Source organism: Crinia signifera, chromosome 19, assembly GCF_055691185.1.
Source record: "Crinia signifera chromosome 19, ASM5569118v1, whole genome shotgun sequence".
NCBI lineage: Eukaryota > Metazoa > Chordata > Amphibia > Anura > Myobatrachidae > Crinia > Crinia signifera.
In genome coordinates, this window is record NC_139226.1 from 3,582,604 (window position 1) to 3,599,005 (window position 16,402).

The window sequence follows — 16,402 nt, forward strand, 5'->3', positions numbered from 1 at the left end:
ATTCCACAGCGCTGTACAGAGACTATTATTACCAGTTATTATATAGCGCACACATATTCCGCAGCGCTGTACAGAGACTATTATTACCAGTTATTATATAGCGCACACATATTCCACAGCGCTGTACAGAGAATATTATTACCAGTTATTTATATAGCACACATATTCCGCAGCGCTGTACAGAGATTATTATTACCAGTTATTATTATATAGCGCACACATATTCCGCAGCGCAGTACAGAGACTTATTACCAGTTATTATATAGCGCACACATATTCCGCAGCGCTGTACAGAGACTATTATTACCAGTTATTATATAGCGCACACATATTCCTCAGCGCTGTACAGAGACTATTATTACCAGTTATTATATAGCGCATACATATTCCGCAGCGCTGTACAGAGACTATTAGAGCAATCACATCAGTCCCTGCCCCAGTGGAGCTTACAATCTATATTCCCTACCACATGTATACGCACACAGACATTCTAGGTTTTATTTGTTAGGAGCCAAATAACCTACCGGTATGTACTTGAAATGTGGGAGGAAACCCACGGAGGCATGGAGAGAATATACAAACTCCACACAGTTAGGGCCATGGTGGGATTTGAACCCATGACCTGAGTGCAGTGCCGTGCTGCCCATAGTATTATATTGGCATAACCTATATGCCTGTTTAATGCTTTCGGAGGGATTTTTCTTTATTCATATCATTTACTGGAATTCCCAATTGTTTCTAAGGTGGATTTCGCCAACCAGGTCGGCCAGTTGGCTTTCTGCTGCTCCATGGAGTCCTCGAAAGAGGCCGCACGGGAGGACTGTGACGTGGCGGAGTCGGGGTAAGCTGTCGCCATGTGTGTGAGTGTTTATATAATCCGGACATAGTGCGATATTATACGAATACATCCTCCTTATGGAAGAGCGCAGTAATTAGGTCTACAATGGAAAGAGAACTGAAATACACGAGGTTTATCTGATGCTTTTCCCGGGACTCTTCATTTCTCCACTTAGGAAATAGACGAGGGCCCGACATCACGAGTCATTTTCACTAGGGATATATTCCGGATATTCTAATAGCCTATTGTACACAATATCAGCCAGAGGTGAGAACAAGGAGGAGGACACCAGCGGCTGCACCAGGCCAACGTGCGACCTATAGGGCGGTGGGCAATATTAGACACATTGGGAAGCCATATCAGGGTGGGGAGTGAATGGTGTCCTCTAATCTAAACCAATCCAGAACCCGACCCAACATAGTATGATGTGTGGGGCAGTGAGGGAGCGGAAGACCCCCCCCCAGAATGTCATGATTGTAGTGTGGCCCTGTCCACCCCACACCAAGGTGTCATCTGATTAATAGCCACAGATCTACAGCATTCTGCCACCAGATTAGGGATCCATAGAATTGGGTTCGGAAGAGCCTCCATACCAAGTAATGACGGGGAAGAAGGGGATGTTGTGCGGTCTCCTTACTAACACAACTGCAATAATCAGCTCCACCTGTACATCTATTATATTGTGTCAGCCAGTAATGAGTGCACCTGTGCACCAACAGGAGACCTGCAGACCATGCACTGTCAGGGGTCCCGGAGATACACGGTCTTACCCTATCTAATCATAACACAAGCCAGTCAGTCAGGGCGACACAGGTCTGGAGACAATGGGGTGTACCGGGATCAGCTGTGGGGTAACATGCTCACCCTAATCACATCTGAGGGTACAGTCAGGGGACGTAATGTGCGTACACTATAGACAATAACAGATGACAATATGCACAATATCAGTATCGTCTAGTGTGTGCCCTGACCGACAGACACAAAGACCATGTCTCACCTGTCATCATAAGTAGGTAACAGTGCCAGGAAGGAATGGGGCTGGCTGGGACTGATAGTGCTTCTGAGCTGGACTGGGACCAGTAGGAATGGGACTGGCTGGGACTGACAGTGCTTCTGAGCTGGACTGGGACCAGTAGGAATGGGACTGGCTGGGACTGACAGTGCTTCTGAGCTGGACTGGGACCAGTAGGAATGGGACTGGCTGGGACTGACAGTGCTTCTTAGCTGGACTGGGACCAGTTGGAATGGGACTAGGGTTAAATCTCTGAGCTGGGATGGGTATCGGGGTCCTGGGGTATCTGGGGCTGTGAGAGGGTATCTGGGTCCTGGGGTATCTGGAGCTGGGAGGCGTATCTGTGGTCTGGGAGTGGTATCTGGCGGCTGGGGTAATTGGGGCTGGGAGGGGTATCTGGGGGCTGGGGTATTCGGGAGCTGGGAGGGGTATCTGAGGGCTGGGGTATCTGGGATGGGGTATCTGGGTGCTAGGATGGGGTATCTGGGAGCTGCGATGGGGTATCTGGGATGGGGTATCTGGGGGCTGGGATGGGGTATCTGGGAGCTGGGATGGGGTATCTGGAGGCTGGGATGGGGTATCTGGAGGCTGGAATGGGGTATCTGGAGGCTGGAATGGGGTATCTGGAGGCTGGAATGGGGTGTCTAGAGGCTGGGTTGGGGTGTCTGGAGGCTGGGTTGGGGTGTCTGGAGGCTGGGTTGGGGTGTCTGGAGGCTGGGTTGGGGTGTCTGGAGGCTGGGTTGGGGTGTCTGGGGGCTGGGATGGGGTGTCTGGGGGCTAGGATGGGGTATCTGTGGTCTGGGAGGGATTATCTAACGGCTGGGGTATATGGGGCTGGGAAGTGTATTTTGGGGCTGGGGGGGGGGGGATATCTGGGAGCTGGGCTGAGATGGGATTTCTGGTGGCTGGTGTATCTGGGGGCTGGGGGGGTAACTATGGTTTGGGAGGGGTATCTGTGGTCTGGTAGGGGTGTCTGGCGGCTGGGGTATATGGAGCTGGGAGGGGTATCTGGGTCCTGGGGTATTCGGGAGCTGGGAGGGGTATCTGAGGGCTGGGGTATCTGTGGTCTGGGAGGGGTATCTGGGGGCTGGGATGGGGTATCTGGGAGCCTGGATGGGGTATCTGGAGGCTAGGATGGGGTATCTGGAGGCTAGGATGGGCTATCTGGGAGCTGGGATGGGCTATCTGGGAGCTGGGATGGGCTATCTGGAGGCTGGGATGGGCTATCTGGAGGCTGGGATGGGCTATCTGGAGGCTGGGATGGGCTATCTGGAGGCTGGGATGGGCTATCTGGAGGCTGGGATGGGCTATCTCGAGGCTGGGATAGGCTATCTGTGGTCTGGGAGGGATTATCTGGAGGCTGGGATGGGCTATCTGCGGGCTGGGATGGGGTATCTGTGGTCTGGGAGGGATTATCTGACGGGTGGGGTATATGGGGCTGGGAAGTGTATCTTGGGGCTAGGGGCTGGGCTGAGATGGGATATCTGGGGGCTGGGGGGTATCTGTGGTCTGGTAGGGGTGTCTGGAGGCTGCGTTGGGGTGTCTGGAGGCTGCGTTGGGGTGTCTGGAGGCTGCGTTGGGGTGTCTGGAGGCTGCGTTGGGGTGTCTGGAGGCTGGGTTGGGGTGTCTGGAGGCTGGGTTGGGATATCTGGAGCTGGGAGGAGTATCTCGGGGCTGGGGTATTCGGGAGCTGGGAGGGGTATCTGAGGGCTGGGGTGTCTGGGAGCCGGGCTGAGGTGTCTGGGAGCCGGGCTGGGGTGTCTGGGAGCCGGGCTGGGGTGTCTGGGAGCCGGGCTGGGGTGTCTGGGAGCCGGGCTGGGGAGTCTGGGAGCCGGGCTGGGGTGTCTGGGAGCCGGGCTGGGGTGTCTGGGAGCCGGGCTGGGGTGTCTGGGAGCCGGGCTGGGGTGTCTGGGAGCCGGGCTGGGGTGTCTGGGAGCCGGGATGGGGTGTCTGGGAGCCGGGCTGGGGTGTCTGGGAGCCGGGCTGGGGTGTCTGGGAGCCGGGCTGGGGTGTCTGGGAGCCGGGCTGGGGTGTCTGGGAGCCGGGCTGGGGTGTCTGGGAGCCGGGATGGGGTGTCTGGGAGCTGGGCTGGGGTGTCTGGGAGCTGGGCTGGGGTGTCTTGGAGCTGGGATGGGGTGAGTGCTTCTCTGCACTAATGTTATTATTCACAGGAGAGAGGGAACGATTGAGGGGGGGGGGGGGTTATAGACCACCTCGTACACACATCAGAACAAGTCCGGTCACTCTCATGTGTCCTACAGACCTGTCCTGGTGACAGGTGCAGTGCTACGTGGAGAACATAAGGGTGGCTCTGTCCGCAGGAGCTTACAGTCTAACGCTGGGTAAAAGCAGCATTCCAGCAGGAGTTGTAGTACCTCCAGCATTGGTCCTGCGCTGGTTACACAGCTGGTACATGTCTCACCACCACATTCCTTCTGTTACAGCAGTGAAGCCGGCAGTGACGTTGACAGTGATGCAGGTAGCGATGCCGGCATCGAAGTGGGCAGTGATGCCGACAGTGACCCCGGCAGTGACGCCGGCAGTGATTCCAGTGACGGATGTGCCGCAGTACCAGCTCTTCCGTCCGAGCCGCTATTATCTTCAGATGCTGACGAGCCTCGCAGAGGTTTTGGGATAAAAGTGGACAATCTCCCTGTGAACCGTAAAGGTCGGTATCTGGTGATGGTGGAATTACTGTATATGTATCGTGACATGGTGTTCTAGCGCTAATTGTAGATCGTTAGCTCTGTGACCATCTGCGCTGAGTTCCTGCCTCGTTCCTCTCCAACAGGTGTAATGTGAGGTTACAGAGTGACGTCTCCTATTGCCGGGTACTGGGGCGCTGTGTGGTACTAGACCTGGCACAGACGCTCCTCTCCTGGCTGTATTCCCTACAGGTGTAATGTGAGGTTACAGTGTGACGTCTCCTATTGCTGGGTACTGGGGCGCTGTGTGGTACTAGACCTGGCACAGACGCTCCTCTCCTGGCTGTATTCCCTACAGGTGTAATGTGAGGTTACAGAGTGACGTCTCCTATTGCCGGGTACTGGGGCGCTGTGTGGTACTAGACCTGGCACAGACGCTCCTCTCCTGGCTGTATTCCCTACAGGTGTAATGTGAGGTTACAGAGTGACGTCTCCTATTGCCGGGTACTGGGGCCCTGTGTGGTCCTAGACCTGGCACAGACGCTCCTCTCCTGGCTGTATTCCCTACAGGTGTAATGTGAGGTTACAGAGTGACGTCTCCTATTGCCGGGTACTGGGGCGCTGTGTGGTACTAGACCCGGCACAGACGCTCCTCTCCTGGCTGTATTCCCTACAGGTGTAATGTGAGGTTACAGAGTGACGTCTCCTATTGCCGGGTACTGGGGCGCTGTGTGGTCCTAGACCTGGCACAGACGCTCCTCTCCTGGCTGTATTCCCTACAGGTGTAATGTGAGGTTACAGAGTGACGTCTCCTATTGCCGGGTACTGGGGCGCTGTGTGGTACTAGACCTGGCACAGACGCTCCTCTCCTGGCTGTATTCCCTACAGGTGTAATGTGAGGTTACAGAGTGACGTCTCCTATTGCCGGGTACTGAGGCGCTGTGTGGTCCTAGACCTGGCACAGACGCTCCTCTCCTGGCTGTATTCCCTACAGGTGTAATGTGAGGTTACAGAGTGACGTCTCCTATTGCCGGGTACTGGGGCGCTGTGTGGTACTAGACCTGGCACAGACGCTCCTCTCCTGGCTGTATTCCCTACAGGTGTAATGTGAGGTTACAGAGTGACGTCTCCTATTGCCGGGTACTGGGGCGCTGTGTGGTACTAGACCTGGCACAGTCGCTCCTCTCCTGGCTGTATTCCCTACAGGTGTAATGTGAGGTTACAGAGTGACGTCTCCTATTGCCGGGTACTGGGGCGCTGTGTGGTACTAGACCTGGCACAGACGCTTCTCTCCTGGCTGTATTCCCTACAGGTGTAATGTGAGGTTACAGAGTGACGTCTCCTATTGCCGGGTACTGGGGCGCTGTGTGGTACTAGACCTGGCACAGACGCTCCTCTCCTGGCTGTATTCCCTACAGGTGTAATGTGAGGTTACAGAGTGACGTCTCCTATTGCCGGGTACTGGGGTGCTGTGTGGTACTAGACCTGGCACAGACGCTCCTCTCCTGGCTGTATTCCCTACAGGTGTAATGTGAGGTTACAGAGTGACGTCTCCTATTGCTGGGTACTGGGGCGCTGTGTGGTACTAGACCTGGCACAGACGCTCCTCTTCTGGCTGTATTCCCTACAGGTGTAATGTGAGGTTACAGAGTGACGTCTCCTATTGCCGGGTACTGGGGCGCTGTGTGGTACTAGACCTGGCACAGACGCTCCTCTCCTGGCTGTATTCCCTACAGGTGTAATGTGAGGTTACAGAGTGACGTCTCCTATTGCCGGGTACTGGGGCGCTGTGTGGTACTAGACCTGGCACAGACGCTCCTCTCCTGGCTGTATTCCCTACAGGTGTAATGTGAGGTTACAGAGTGACGTCTCCTATTGCCGGGTACTGGGGCGCTGTGTGGTACTAGACCTGGCACAGACGCTCCTCTCCTGGCTGTATTCCCTACAGGTGTAATGTGAGGTTACAGAGTGACGTCTCCTATTGCCCGGGTACTGGGGCGCTGTGTGGTCCTAGACCTGGCACAGACGCTCCTCTCCTGGCTGTATTCCCTACAGGTGTAATGTGAGGTTACAGAGTGACGTCTCCTATTGCCGGGTACTGGGGCGCTGTGTGGTACTAGACCTGGCACAGACGCTCCTCTCCTGGCTGTATTCCCTACAGGTGTAATGTGAGGTTACAGAGTGACGTCTCCTATTGCCCGGGTACTGGGGCGCTGTGTGGTCCTAGACCTGGCACAGACGCTCCTCTCCTGGCTGTATTCCCTACAGGTGTAATGTGAGGTTACAGAGTGACGTCTCCTATTGCCGGGTACTGGGGCGCTGTGTGGTACTAGACCTGGCACAGACGCTTCTCTTCTGGCTGTATTCCCTACAGGTGTAATGTGAGGTTACAGAGTGACGTCTCCTATTGCCGGGTACTGGGGTGCTGTGTGGTACTAGACCTGGCACAGACGCTCCTCTCCTGGCTGTATTCCCTACAGGTGTAATGTGAGGTTACAGAGTGACGTCTCCTATTGCCGGGTACTGGGGCGCTGTGTGTTACTAGACCTGGCACAGACGCTCCTCTCCTGGCTGTATTCCCTACAGGTGTAATGTGAGGTTACAGAGTGACGTCTCCTATTGCCGGGTACAGGGGCGCTGTGTGGTACTAGACCTGGCACAGACGCTCCTCTCCTGGCTGTATTCCCTACAGGTGTAATGTGAGGTTACAGAGTGACGTCTCCTATTGCCGGGTACTGAGGCGCTGTGTGGTACTAGACCTGGCACAGTCGCTCCTCTCCTGGCTGTATTCCCTACAGGTGTAATGTGAGGTTACAGAGTGTCGTCTCCTATTGCTGGGTACTGGGGCGCTGTGTGGTACTAGACCTGGCACAGACGCTCCTCTCCTGGCTGTATTCCCTACAGGTGTAATGTGAGGTTACAGAGTGACGTCTCCTATTGCCGGGTACTGGGGCGCTGTGTGGTCCTAGACCTGCTACAGACGCTCCTCTCCTGGCTGTATTCCCTACAGGTGTAATGTGAGGTTACAGAGTGACGTCTCCTATTGCCGGGTACTGGGGCGCTGTGTGGTCCTAGACCTGGCACAGACGCTCCTCTCCTGGCTGTATTCCCTACAGGTGTAATGTGAGGTTACAGAGTGACGTCTCCTATTGCTGGGTACTGAGGCGCTGTGTGGTACTAGACCTGGCACAGACGCTCCTCTCCTGGCTGTATTCCCTACAGGTGTAATGTGAGGTTACAGAGTGACGTCTCCTATTGCTGGGTACTGGGGCGCTGTGTGGTCCTAGACCTGGCACAGACGCTCCTCTCCTGGCTGTATTCCCTTCAGGTGTAATGTGAGGTTACAGAGTGACGTCTCCTATTGCCGGGTACTTGGGCGCTGTGTGGTACTAGACCTGGCACAGACGCTCCTCTCCTGGCTGTATTCCCTACAGGTGTAATGTGAGGTTACAGAGTAACGTCTCCTATTGCCGGGTACTGGGGTGCTGTGTGGTCCTAGACCTGGTACAGACGCTCCTCTCCTGGCTGTATTCCCTACAGGGGTAATGTGAGGTTACAGAGTGACGTCTCCTATTGCCGGGTACTGGGGCGCTGTGTGGTACTAGACCTGGCACAGACGCTCCTCTCCTGACTGTATTCCCTACAGGTGTAATGTGAGGTTACAGAGTGACGTCTCCTATTGCCGGGTACTGGGGCGCTGTGTGGTACTAGACCTGGCACAGACGCTCCTCTCCTGGCTGTATTCCCTACAGGTGTAATGTGAGGTTACAGAGTGACGTCTCCTATTGCCGGGTACTGGGGCGCTGTGTGGTACTAGACCTGGCACAGACGCTCCTCTCCTGGCTGTATTCCCTACAGGTGTAATGTGAGGTTACAGTGTGACGTCTCCTATTGCCGGGTACTGGGGCGCTGTGTGGTACTAGACCTGGCACAGACGCTCCTCTCCTGGCTGTATTCCCTACAGGTGCAATGTGAGGTTACAGAGTGACGTCTCCTATTGCCGGGTACTGGGGCGCTGTGTGGTACTAGACCTGGCACAGACGCTCCTCTCCTGGCTGTATTCCCTACAGGTGCAATGTGAGGTTACAGAGTGACGTCTCCTATTGCCGGGTACTGGGGCGCTGTGTGGTACTAGACCTGGCACAGACGCTCCTCTCCTGGCTGTATTCCCTACAGGTGTAATGTGAGGTTACAGAGTGACGTCTCCTATTGCCGGGTACTGGGGCGCTGTGTGGTACTAGACCTGGCACAGACGCTCCTCTCCTGGCTGTATTCCCTACAGGTGTAATGTGAGGTTACAGTGTAACGTCTCCTATTGCCGGGTACTGGGGCGCTGTGTGGTCCTAGACCTGGCACAGACGCTCCTCTCCTGGCTGTATTCCCTACAGGTGTAATGTGAGGTTACAGAGTGACGTCTCCTATTGCCGGGTACTGGGGCGCTGTGTGGTACTAGACCTGGCACAGACGCTCCTCTCCTGACTGTATTCCCTACAGGTGTAATGTGAGGTTACAGAGTGACGTCTCCTATTGCCGGGTACTGGGGCGCTGTGTGGTACTAGACCTGGCACAGACGCCCTTCTCCTGGCTGTATTCGCTACAGGTGTAATGTGAGGTTACAGAGTGACGTCTCCTATTGCCGGGTACTGGGGCGCTGTGTGGTACTAGACCCGGCACAGACGCTCCTCTCCTGGCTGTATTCCCTACAGGTGTAATGTGAGGTTACAGAGTGACGTCTCCTATTGCCGGGTACTGGGGCGCTGTGTGGTACTAGACCTGGCACAGACGCTCCTCTCCTGGCTGTATTCCCTACAGGTGTAATGTGAGGTTACAGAGTGACGTCTCCTATTGCCGGGTACTGGGGCGCTGTGTGGTACTAGACCTGGCACAGACGCTCCGCTCCTGGCTGTATTCCCTACAGGTGTAATGTGAGGTTACAGAGTGACGTCTCCTATTGCCGGGTACTGGGGCGCTGTGTGTTACTAGACCTGGCACAGACGCTCCTCTCCTGGCTGTATTCCCTACAGGTGTAAAGTGAGGTTACAGAGTGACGTCTCCTATTGCCGGGTACTGGGGTGCTGTGTGGTACTAGACCTGGCACAGACGCTCCTCTCCTTGCTGTATTCCCTACAGGTGTAATGTGAGGTTACAGAGTGACGTCTCCTATTGCTGGGTACTGGGGCGCTGTGTGTTACTAGACCTGGCACAGACGCTCCTCTCCTGGCTGTATTCCCTACAGGTGTAATGTGAGGTTACAGAGTGACGTCTCCTATTGCTGGGTACTGGGGCGCTGTGTGGTCCTAGACCTGGCACAGACGCTCCTCTCCTGACTGTATTCCCTACAGGTGTAATGTGAGGTTACAGAGTGACGTCTCCTATTGCCGGGTACTGGGGCGCTGTGTGGTACTAGACCTGGCACAGACACTCCTCTCCTGGCTGTATTCCCTACAGGTGTAATGTGAGGTTACAGAGTGACGTCTCCTATTGCCGGGTACTGGGGCGCTGTGTGGTACTAGACCTGGCACAGACGCTCCTCTCCTGGCTGTATTCCCTACAGGGGTAATGTGAGGTTACAGAGTGACGTCTCCTTTTGCCGGGTACTGGGGCGCTGTGTGGTACTAGACCTGGCACAGACGCTCCTCTCCTGGCTGTATTCCCTACAGGTGTAATGTGAGGTTACAGGGTGACGTCTCCTATTGCCGGGTACTGGGGGGCTGTGTGGTCCTAGACCTGGCACAGACGCTCCTCTCCTGGCTGTATTCCCTACAGGTGTAATGTGAGGTTACAGAGTGACGTCTCCTATTGCCAGGTACTTGGGCGCTGTGTGGTACTAGACCTGGCACAGACGCTCCTCTCCTGGCTGTATTCCCTACAGGTGTAATGTGAGGTTACAGAGTGACGTCTCCTATTGCTGGGTACTGAGGCGCTGTGTGGTACTAGACCTGGCACAGACGCTCCTCTCCTGGCTGTATTCCCTACAGGTGTAATGTGAGGTTACAGAGTGACGTCTCCTATTGCCGGGTACTGGGGCGCTGTGTGGTCCTAGACCTGGCACAGACGCTCCTCTCCTGACTGTATTCCCTACAGGTGTAATGTGAGGTTACAGAGTGACGTCTCCTATTGCCGGGTACTGGGGCGCTGTGTGGTACTAGACCTGGCACAGACGCTCCTCTCCTGGCTGTATTCCCTACAGGTGTAATGTGAGGTTACAGAGTGACGTCTCCTATTGCCGGGTACTGGGGCGCTGTGTGGTACTAGACCTGGCACAGACGCTCCTCTCCTGGCTGTATTCCCTACAGGTGTAATGTGAGGTTACAGAGTGACGTCTCCTATTGCCGGGTACTGAGGCGCTGTGTGGTCCTAGACCTGGCACAGACGCTCCTCTCCTGGCTGTATTCCCTACAGGTGTAATGTGAGGTTACAGAGTGACGTCTCCTATTGCCGGGTACTGGGGCGCTGTGTGGTACTAGACCTGGCACAGACGCTCCTCTCCTGGCTGTATTCCCTACAGGTGTAATGTGAGGTTACAGAGTGACGTCTCCTATTGCCGGGTACTGGGGCGCTGTGTGGTACTAGACCTGGCACAGTCGCTCCTCTCCTGGCTGTATTCCCTACAGGTGTAATGTGAGGTTACAGAGTGACGTCTCCTATTGCCGGGTACTGGGGCGCTGTGTGGTACTAGACCTGGCACAGACGCTTCTCTCCTGGCTGTATTCCCTACAGGTGTAATGTGAGGTTACAGAGTGACGTCTCCTATTGCCGGGTACTGGGGCGCTGTGTGGTACTAGACCTGGCACAGACGCTCCTCTCCTGGCTGTATTCCCTACAGGTGTAATGTGAGGTTACAGAGTGACGTCTCCTATTGCCGGGTACTGGGGTGCTGTGTGGTACTAGACCTGGCACAGACGCTCCTCTCCTGGCTGTATTCCCTACAGGTGTAATGTGAGGTTACAGAGTGACGTCTCCTATTGCTGGGTACTGGGGCGCTGTGTGGTACTAGACCTGGCACAGACGCTCCTCTTCTGGCTGTATTCCCTACAGGTGTAATGTGAGGTTACAGAGTGACGTCTCCTATTGCCGGGTACTGGGGCGCTGTGTGGTACTAGACCTGGCACAGACGCTCCTCTCCTGGCTGTATTCCCTACAGGTGTAATGTGAGGTTACAGAGTGACGTCTCCTATTGCCGGGTACTGGGGCGCTGTGTGGTACTAGACCTGGCACAGACGCTCCTCTCCTGGCTGTATTCCCTACAGGTGTAATGTGAGGTTACAGAGTGACGTCTCCTATTGCCGGGTACTGGGGCGCTGTGTGGTACTAGACCTGGCACAGACGCTCCTCTCCTGGCTGTATTCCCTACAGGTGTAATGTGAGGTTACAGAGTGACGTCTCCTATTGCCCGGGTACTGGGGCGCTGTGTGGTCCTAGACCTGGCACAGACGCTCCTCTCCTGGCTGTATTCCCTACAGGTGTAATGTGAGGTTACAGAGTGACGTCTCCTATTGCCGGGTACTGGGGCGCTGTGTGGTACTAGACCTGGCACAGACGCTCCTCTCCTGGCTGTATTCCCTACAGGTGTAATGTGAGGTTACAGAGTGACGTCTCCTATTGCCCGGGTACTGGGGCGCTGTGTGGTCCTAGACCTGGCACAGACGCTCCTCTCCTGGCTGTATTCCCTACAGGTGTAATGTGAGGTTACAGAGTGACGTCTCCTATTGCCGGGTACTGGGGCGCTGTGTGGTACTAGACCTGGCACAGACGCTTCTCTTCTGGCTGTATTCCCTACAGGTGTAATGTGAGGTTACAGAGTGACGTCTCCTATTGCCGGGTACTGGGGTGCTGTGTGGTACTAGACCTGGCACAGACGCTCCTCTCCTGGCTGTATTCCCTACAGGTGTAATGTGAGGTTACAGAGTGACGTCTCCTATTGCCGGGTACTGGGGCGCTGTGTGTTACTAGACCTGGCACAGACGCTCCTCTCCTGGCTGTATTCCCTACAGGTGTAATGTGAGGTTACAGAGTGACGTCTCCTATTGCCGGGTACAGGGGCGCTGTGTGGTACTAGACCTGGCACAGACGCTCCTCTCCTGGCTGTATTCCCTACAGGTGTAATGTGAGGTTACAGAGTGACGTCTCCTATTGCCGGGTACTGAGGCGCTGTGTGGTACTAGACCTGGCACAGTCGCTCCTCTCCTGGCTGTATTCCCTACAGGTGTAATGTGAGGTTACAGAGTGTCGTCTCCTATTGCTGGGTACTGGGGCGCTGTGTGGTACTAGACCTGGCACAGACGCTCCTCTCCTGGCTGTATTCCCTACAGGTGTAATGTGAGGTTACAGAGTGACGTCTCCTATTGCCGGGTACTGGGGCGCTGTGTGGTCCTAGACCTGCTACAGACGCTCCTCTCCTGGCTGTATTCCCTACAGGTGTAATGTGAGGTTACAGAGTGACGTCTCCTATTGCCGGGTACTGGGGCGCTGTGTGGTCCTAGACCTGGCACAGACGCTCCTCTCCTGGCTGTATTCCCTACAGGTGTAATGTGAGGTTACAGAGTGACGTCTCCTATTGCTGGGTACTGAGGCGCTGTGTGGTACTAGACCTGGCACAGACGCTCCTCTCCTGGCTGTATTCCCTACAGGTGTAATGTGAGGTTACAGAGTGACGTCTCCTATTGCTGGGTACTGGGGCGCTGTGTGGTCCTAGACCTGGCACAGACGCTCCTCTCCTGGCTGTATTCCCTTCAGGTGTAATGTGAGGTTACAGAGTGACGTCTCCTATTGCCGGGTACTTGGGCGCTGTGTGGTACTAGACCTGGCACAGACGCTCCTCTCCTGGCTGTATTCCCTACAGGTGTAATGTGAGGTTACAGAGTAACGTCTCCTATTGCCGGGTACTGGGGTGCTGTGTGGTCCTAGACCTGGTACAGACGCTCCTCTCCTGGCTGTATTCCCTACAGGTGTAATGTGAGGTTACAGAGTGACGTCTCCTATTGCCGGGTACTGGGGTGCTGTGTGGTACTAGACCTGGCACAGACGCTCCTCTCCTGGCTGTATTCCCTACAGGTGTAATGTGAGGTTACAGAGTGACGTCTCCTATTGCCGGGTACTGGGGCGCTGTGTGGTACTAGACCTGGCACAGACGCTCCTCTCCTGGCTGTATTCCCTACAGGTGTAATGTGAGGTTACAGAGTGACGTCTCCTATTGCCGGGTACTGGGGCCCTGTGTGGTCCTAGACCTGGCACAGACGCTCCTCTCCTGGCTGTATTCCCTACAGGGGTAATGTGAGGTTACAGAGTGACGTCTCCTATTGCCGGGTACTGGGGCGCTGTGTGGTCCTAGACCTGGCACAGACGCTCCTCTCCTGGCTGTATTCCCTACAGGTGTAATGTGAGGTTACAGAGTGACGTCTCCTATTGCTGGGTACTGGGTCGCTGTGTGTTACTAGACCTGGCACAGACGCTCCTCTCCTGGCTGTATTCCCTACAGGGGTAATGTGAGGTTACAGAGTGACGTCTCCTTTTGCCGGGTACTGGGGCGCTGTGTGGTACTAGACCTGGCACAGACGCTCCTCTCCTGGCTGTATTCCCTACAGGTGTAATGTGAGGTTACAGAGTGACGTCTCCTATTGCCGGGTACTGGGGCGCTGTGTGGTACTAGACCTGGCACAGATGCTCCTCTCCTGGCTGTATTCCCTACAGGTGTAATGTGAGGTTACAGAGTGACGTCTCCTATTGCCGGGTACTGGGGCGCTTTGTGGTACTAGACCTGGCACAGTCGCTCCTCTCCTGGCTGTATTCCCTACAGGTGTAATGTGAGGTTACAGAGTGACGTCTCCTATTGCCGGGTACTGGGGCGCTGTGTGGTACTAGACCTGGCACAGATGCTCCTCTCCTGGCTGTATTCCCTACAGGTGTAATGTGAGGTTACAGAGTGACGTCTTCTATTGCCGGGTACTGGGGCGCTGTGTGGTACTAGACCTGGCACAGACGCTCCTCTCCTGGCTGTATTCCCTACAGGTGTAATGTGAGGTTACAGAGTGACGTCTCCTATTGCCGGGTACTGGGGCGCTGTGTGGTCCTAGACCTGGCACAGACGCTCCTCTCCTGGCTGTATTCCCTACAGGTGTAATGTGAGGTTACAGAGTGACGTCTCCTATTGCCGGGTACTGGGGCGCTGTGTGGTACTAGACCTGGCGCAGACGCTCCTCTCCTGGCTGTATTCCCTACAGGTGTAATGTGAGGTTACAGAGTGACGTCTCCTATTGCCGGGTACTGGGGCGCTGTGTGGTACTAGACCTGGCACAGACGCTCCTCTCCTGACTGTATTCCCTACAGGTGTAATGTGAGGTTACAGAGTGACGTCTCCTATTGCCGGGTACTGGGGCGCTGTGTGGTCCTAGACCTGGCACAGACGCTCCTCTCCTGGCTGTATTCCCTACAGGTGTAATGTGAGGTTACAGAGTGACGTCTCCTATTGCCGGGTACTGGGGCGCTGTGTGGTACTAGACCTGGCACAGATGCTCCTCTCCTGGCTGTATTCCCTACAGGTGTAATGTGAGGTTACAGAGTGACGTCTCCTATTGCCGGGTACTGGGGCGCTTTGTGGTACTAGACCTGGCACAGACGCTCCTCTCCTGGCTGTATTCCCTACAGGTGTAATGTGAGGTTACAGAGTGACGTCTCCTATTGCTGGGTACTGGGGCGCTGTGTGGTACTAGACCTGGCACAGACGCTCCTCTCCTGGCTGTATTCCCTACAGGTGTAATGTGAGGTTACAGAGTGACGTCTCCTATTGCCGGGTACTGGGGCGCTGTGTGGTACTAGACCTGGCGCAGACGCTCCTCTCCTGGCTGTATTCCCTACAGGTGTAATGTGAGGTTACAGAGTGACGTCTCATATTGCCGGGTACTGGGGCGCTGTGTGGTACTAGACCTGGCGCAGACGCTCCTCTCCTGGCTGTATTCCCTACAGGTGTAATGTGAGGTTACAGAGTGACGTCTCCTATTGCCCGGGTATTGGGGCACTGTGTGGTACTAGACCTGGCACAGACGCTCCTCTCCTGGCTGTATTCCCTACAGGTGTAATGTGACGCTCTGATTGGTCAGGTTACCGGTTTCTGTGTTTGATTCCAGCTACGAGCCTTCATAACGCCCTGTACGAGCACTATAAGCAGTTTGGGGACCTGCGGACGGTACAGATTCGCTGCGCACGTGACAAGTTCTACGGCCTGGTCTATTTCAGGCACCAGAAAGATCAGCAGGACGCCCTTCACACCTCAATAGGCAATGTCCTTCCGGGCGTGAAGGTGAAAGTGACCGCGTGGGAGGGAACAGGTACGTTACCCCGTCATAGTATAAGGGGACATAAGCTGGATGACGGAGACAATCAAATTCCCAATTTTATACAATGACAAAAGCAAAAAGCCCACAAAAAGCAGAAGTGACCTCGCTGGGATGTCACTTTCTCCTTACTCTCTATTTATGTATTTCTCTCTGTCTGTCTCTCTGTTCTCCCCCCCCCCCCCCCACTCTCTTTCTGACTTCCCAACTTCCCCTATCTTCCACGCTCCTCCTCTATGATTTACCATCTTCCCCCTCTTTCTCTCTGACCCCCCCCCCCCAACCTTGTGCTCTCTCTCTGACTTCCCCTCTTCCTCCCCCCCCCCCTCTCTCTCTCTCTCTCTCTCTCTCTCTGACTTACCATCTCCCCCCCCCCCCCCCCTACTCTCTCTCTCTCTATCTATCTCTGGCATCTCCCCCCCCCCCACTCTCTCTCTCTCTCTCTCTCTCTCTCTCTCTCTCTCTATCTCTGGCATCTCCCCCCCACACTCTCTCTCCCTCCTGCTCTCACTCTTCCACCCATATCCCTCTGTGTGTGTCTCTCCCTCTCGGCTCCTGTGTGGGTCTTGGCAGTGAT

At 55.2% G+C, this 16,402-nt stretch overlaps 1 protein-coding gene across 1 annotated transcript in view; it reads left to right on the forward strand.

Annotated features, from left to right (window-relative positions):
* Nucleotides 1-16,402, forward strand: part of LOC146041946 (uncharacterized) — a 141,988-nt gene that overhangs the window by 60,340 nt on the left and 65,246 nt on the right. Inside the window, exons 10-12 of the mRNA XM_083161819.1 lie at nucleotides 744-841; nucleotides 4,295-4,518; nucleotides 15,619-15,819. Coding sequence (XP_083017945.1) covers nucleotides 744-841; nucleotides 4,295-4,518; nucleotides 15,619-15,819 — 523 coding nt within the window. The remainder of the gene's footprint in view (nucleotides 1-743; nucleotides 842-4,294; nucleotides 4,519-15,618; nucleotides 15,820-16,402) is intronic.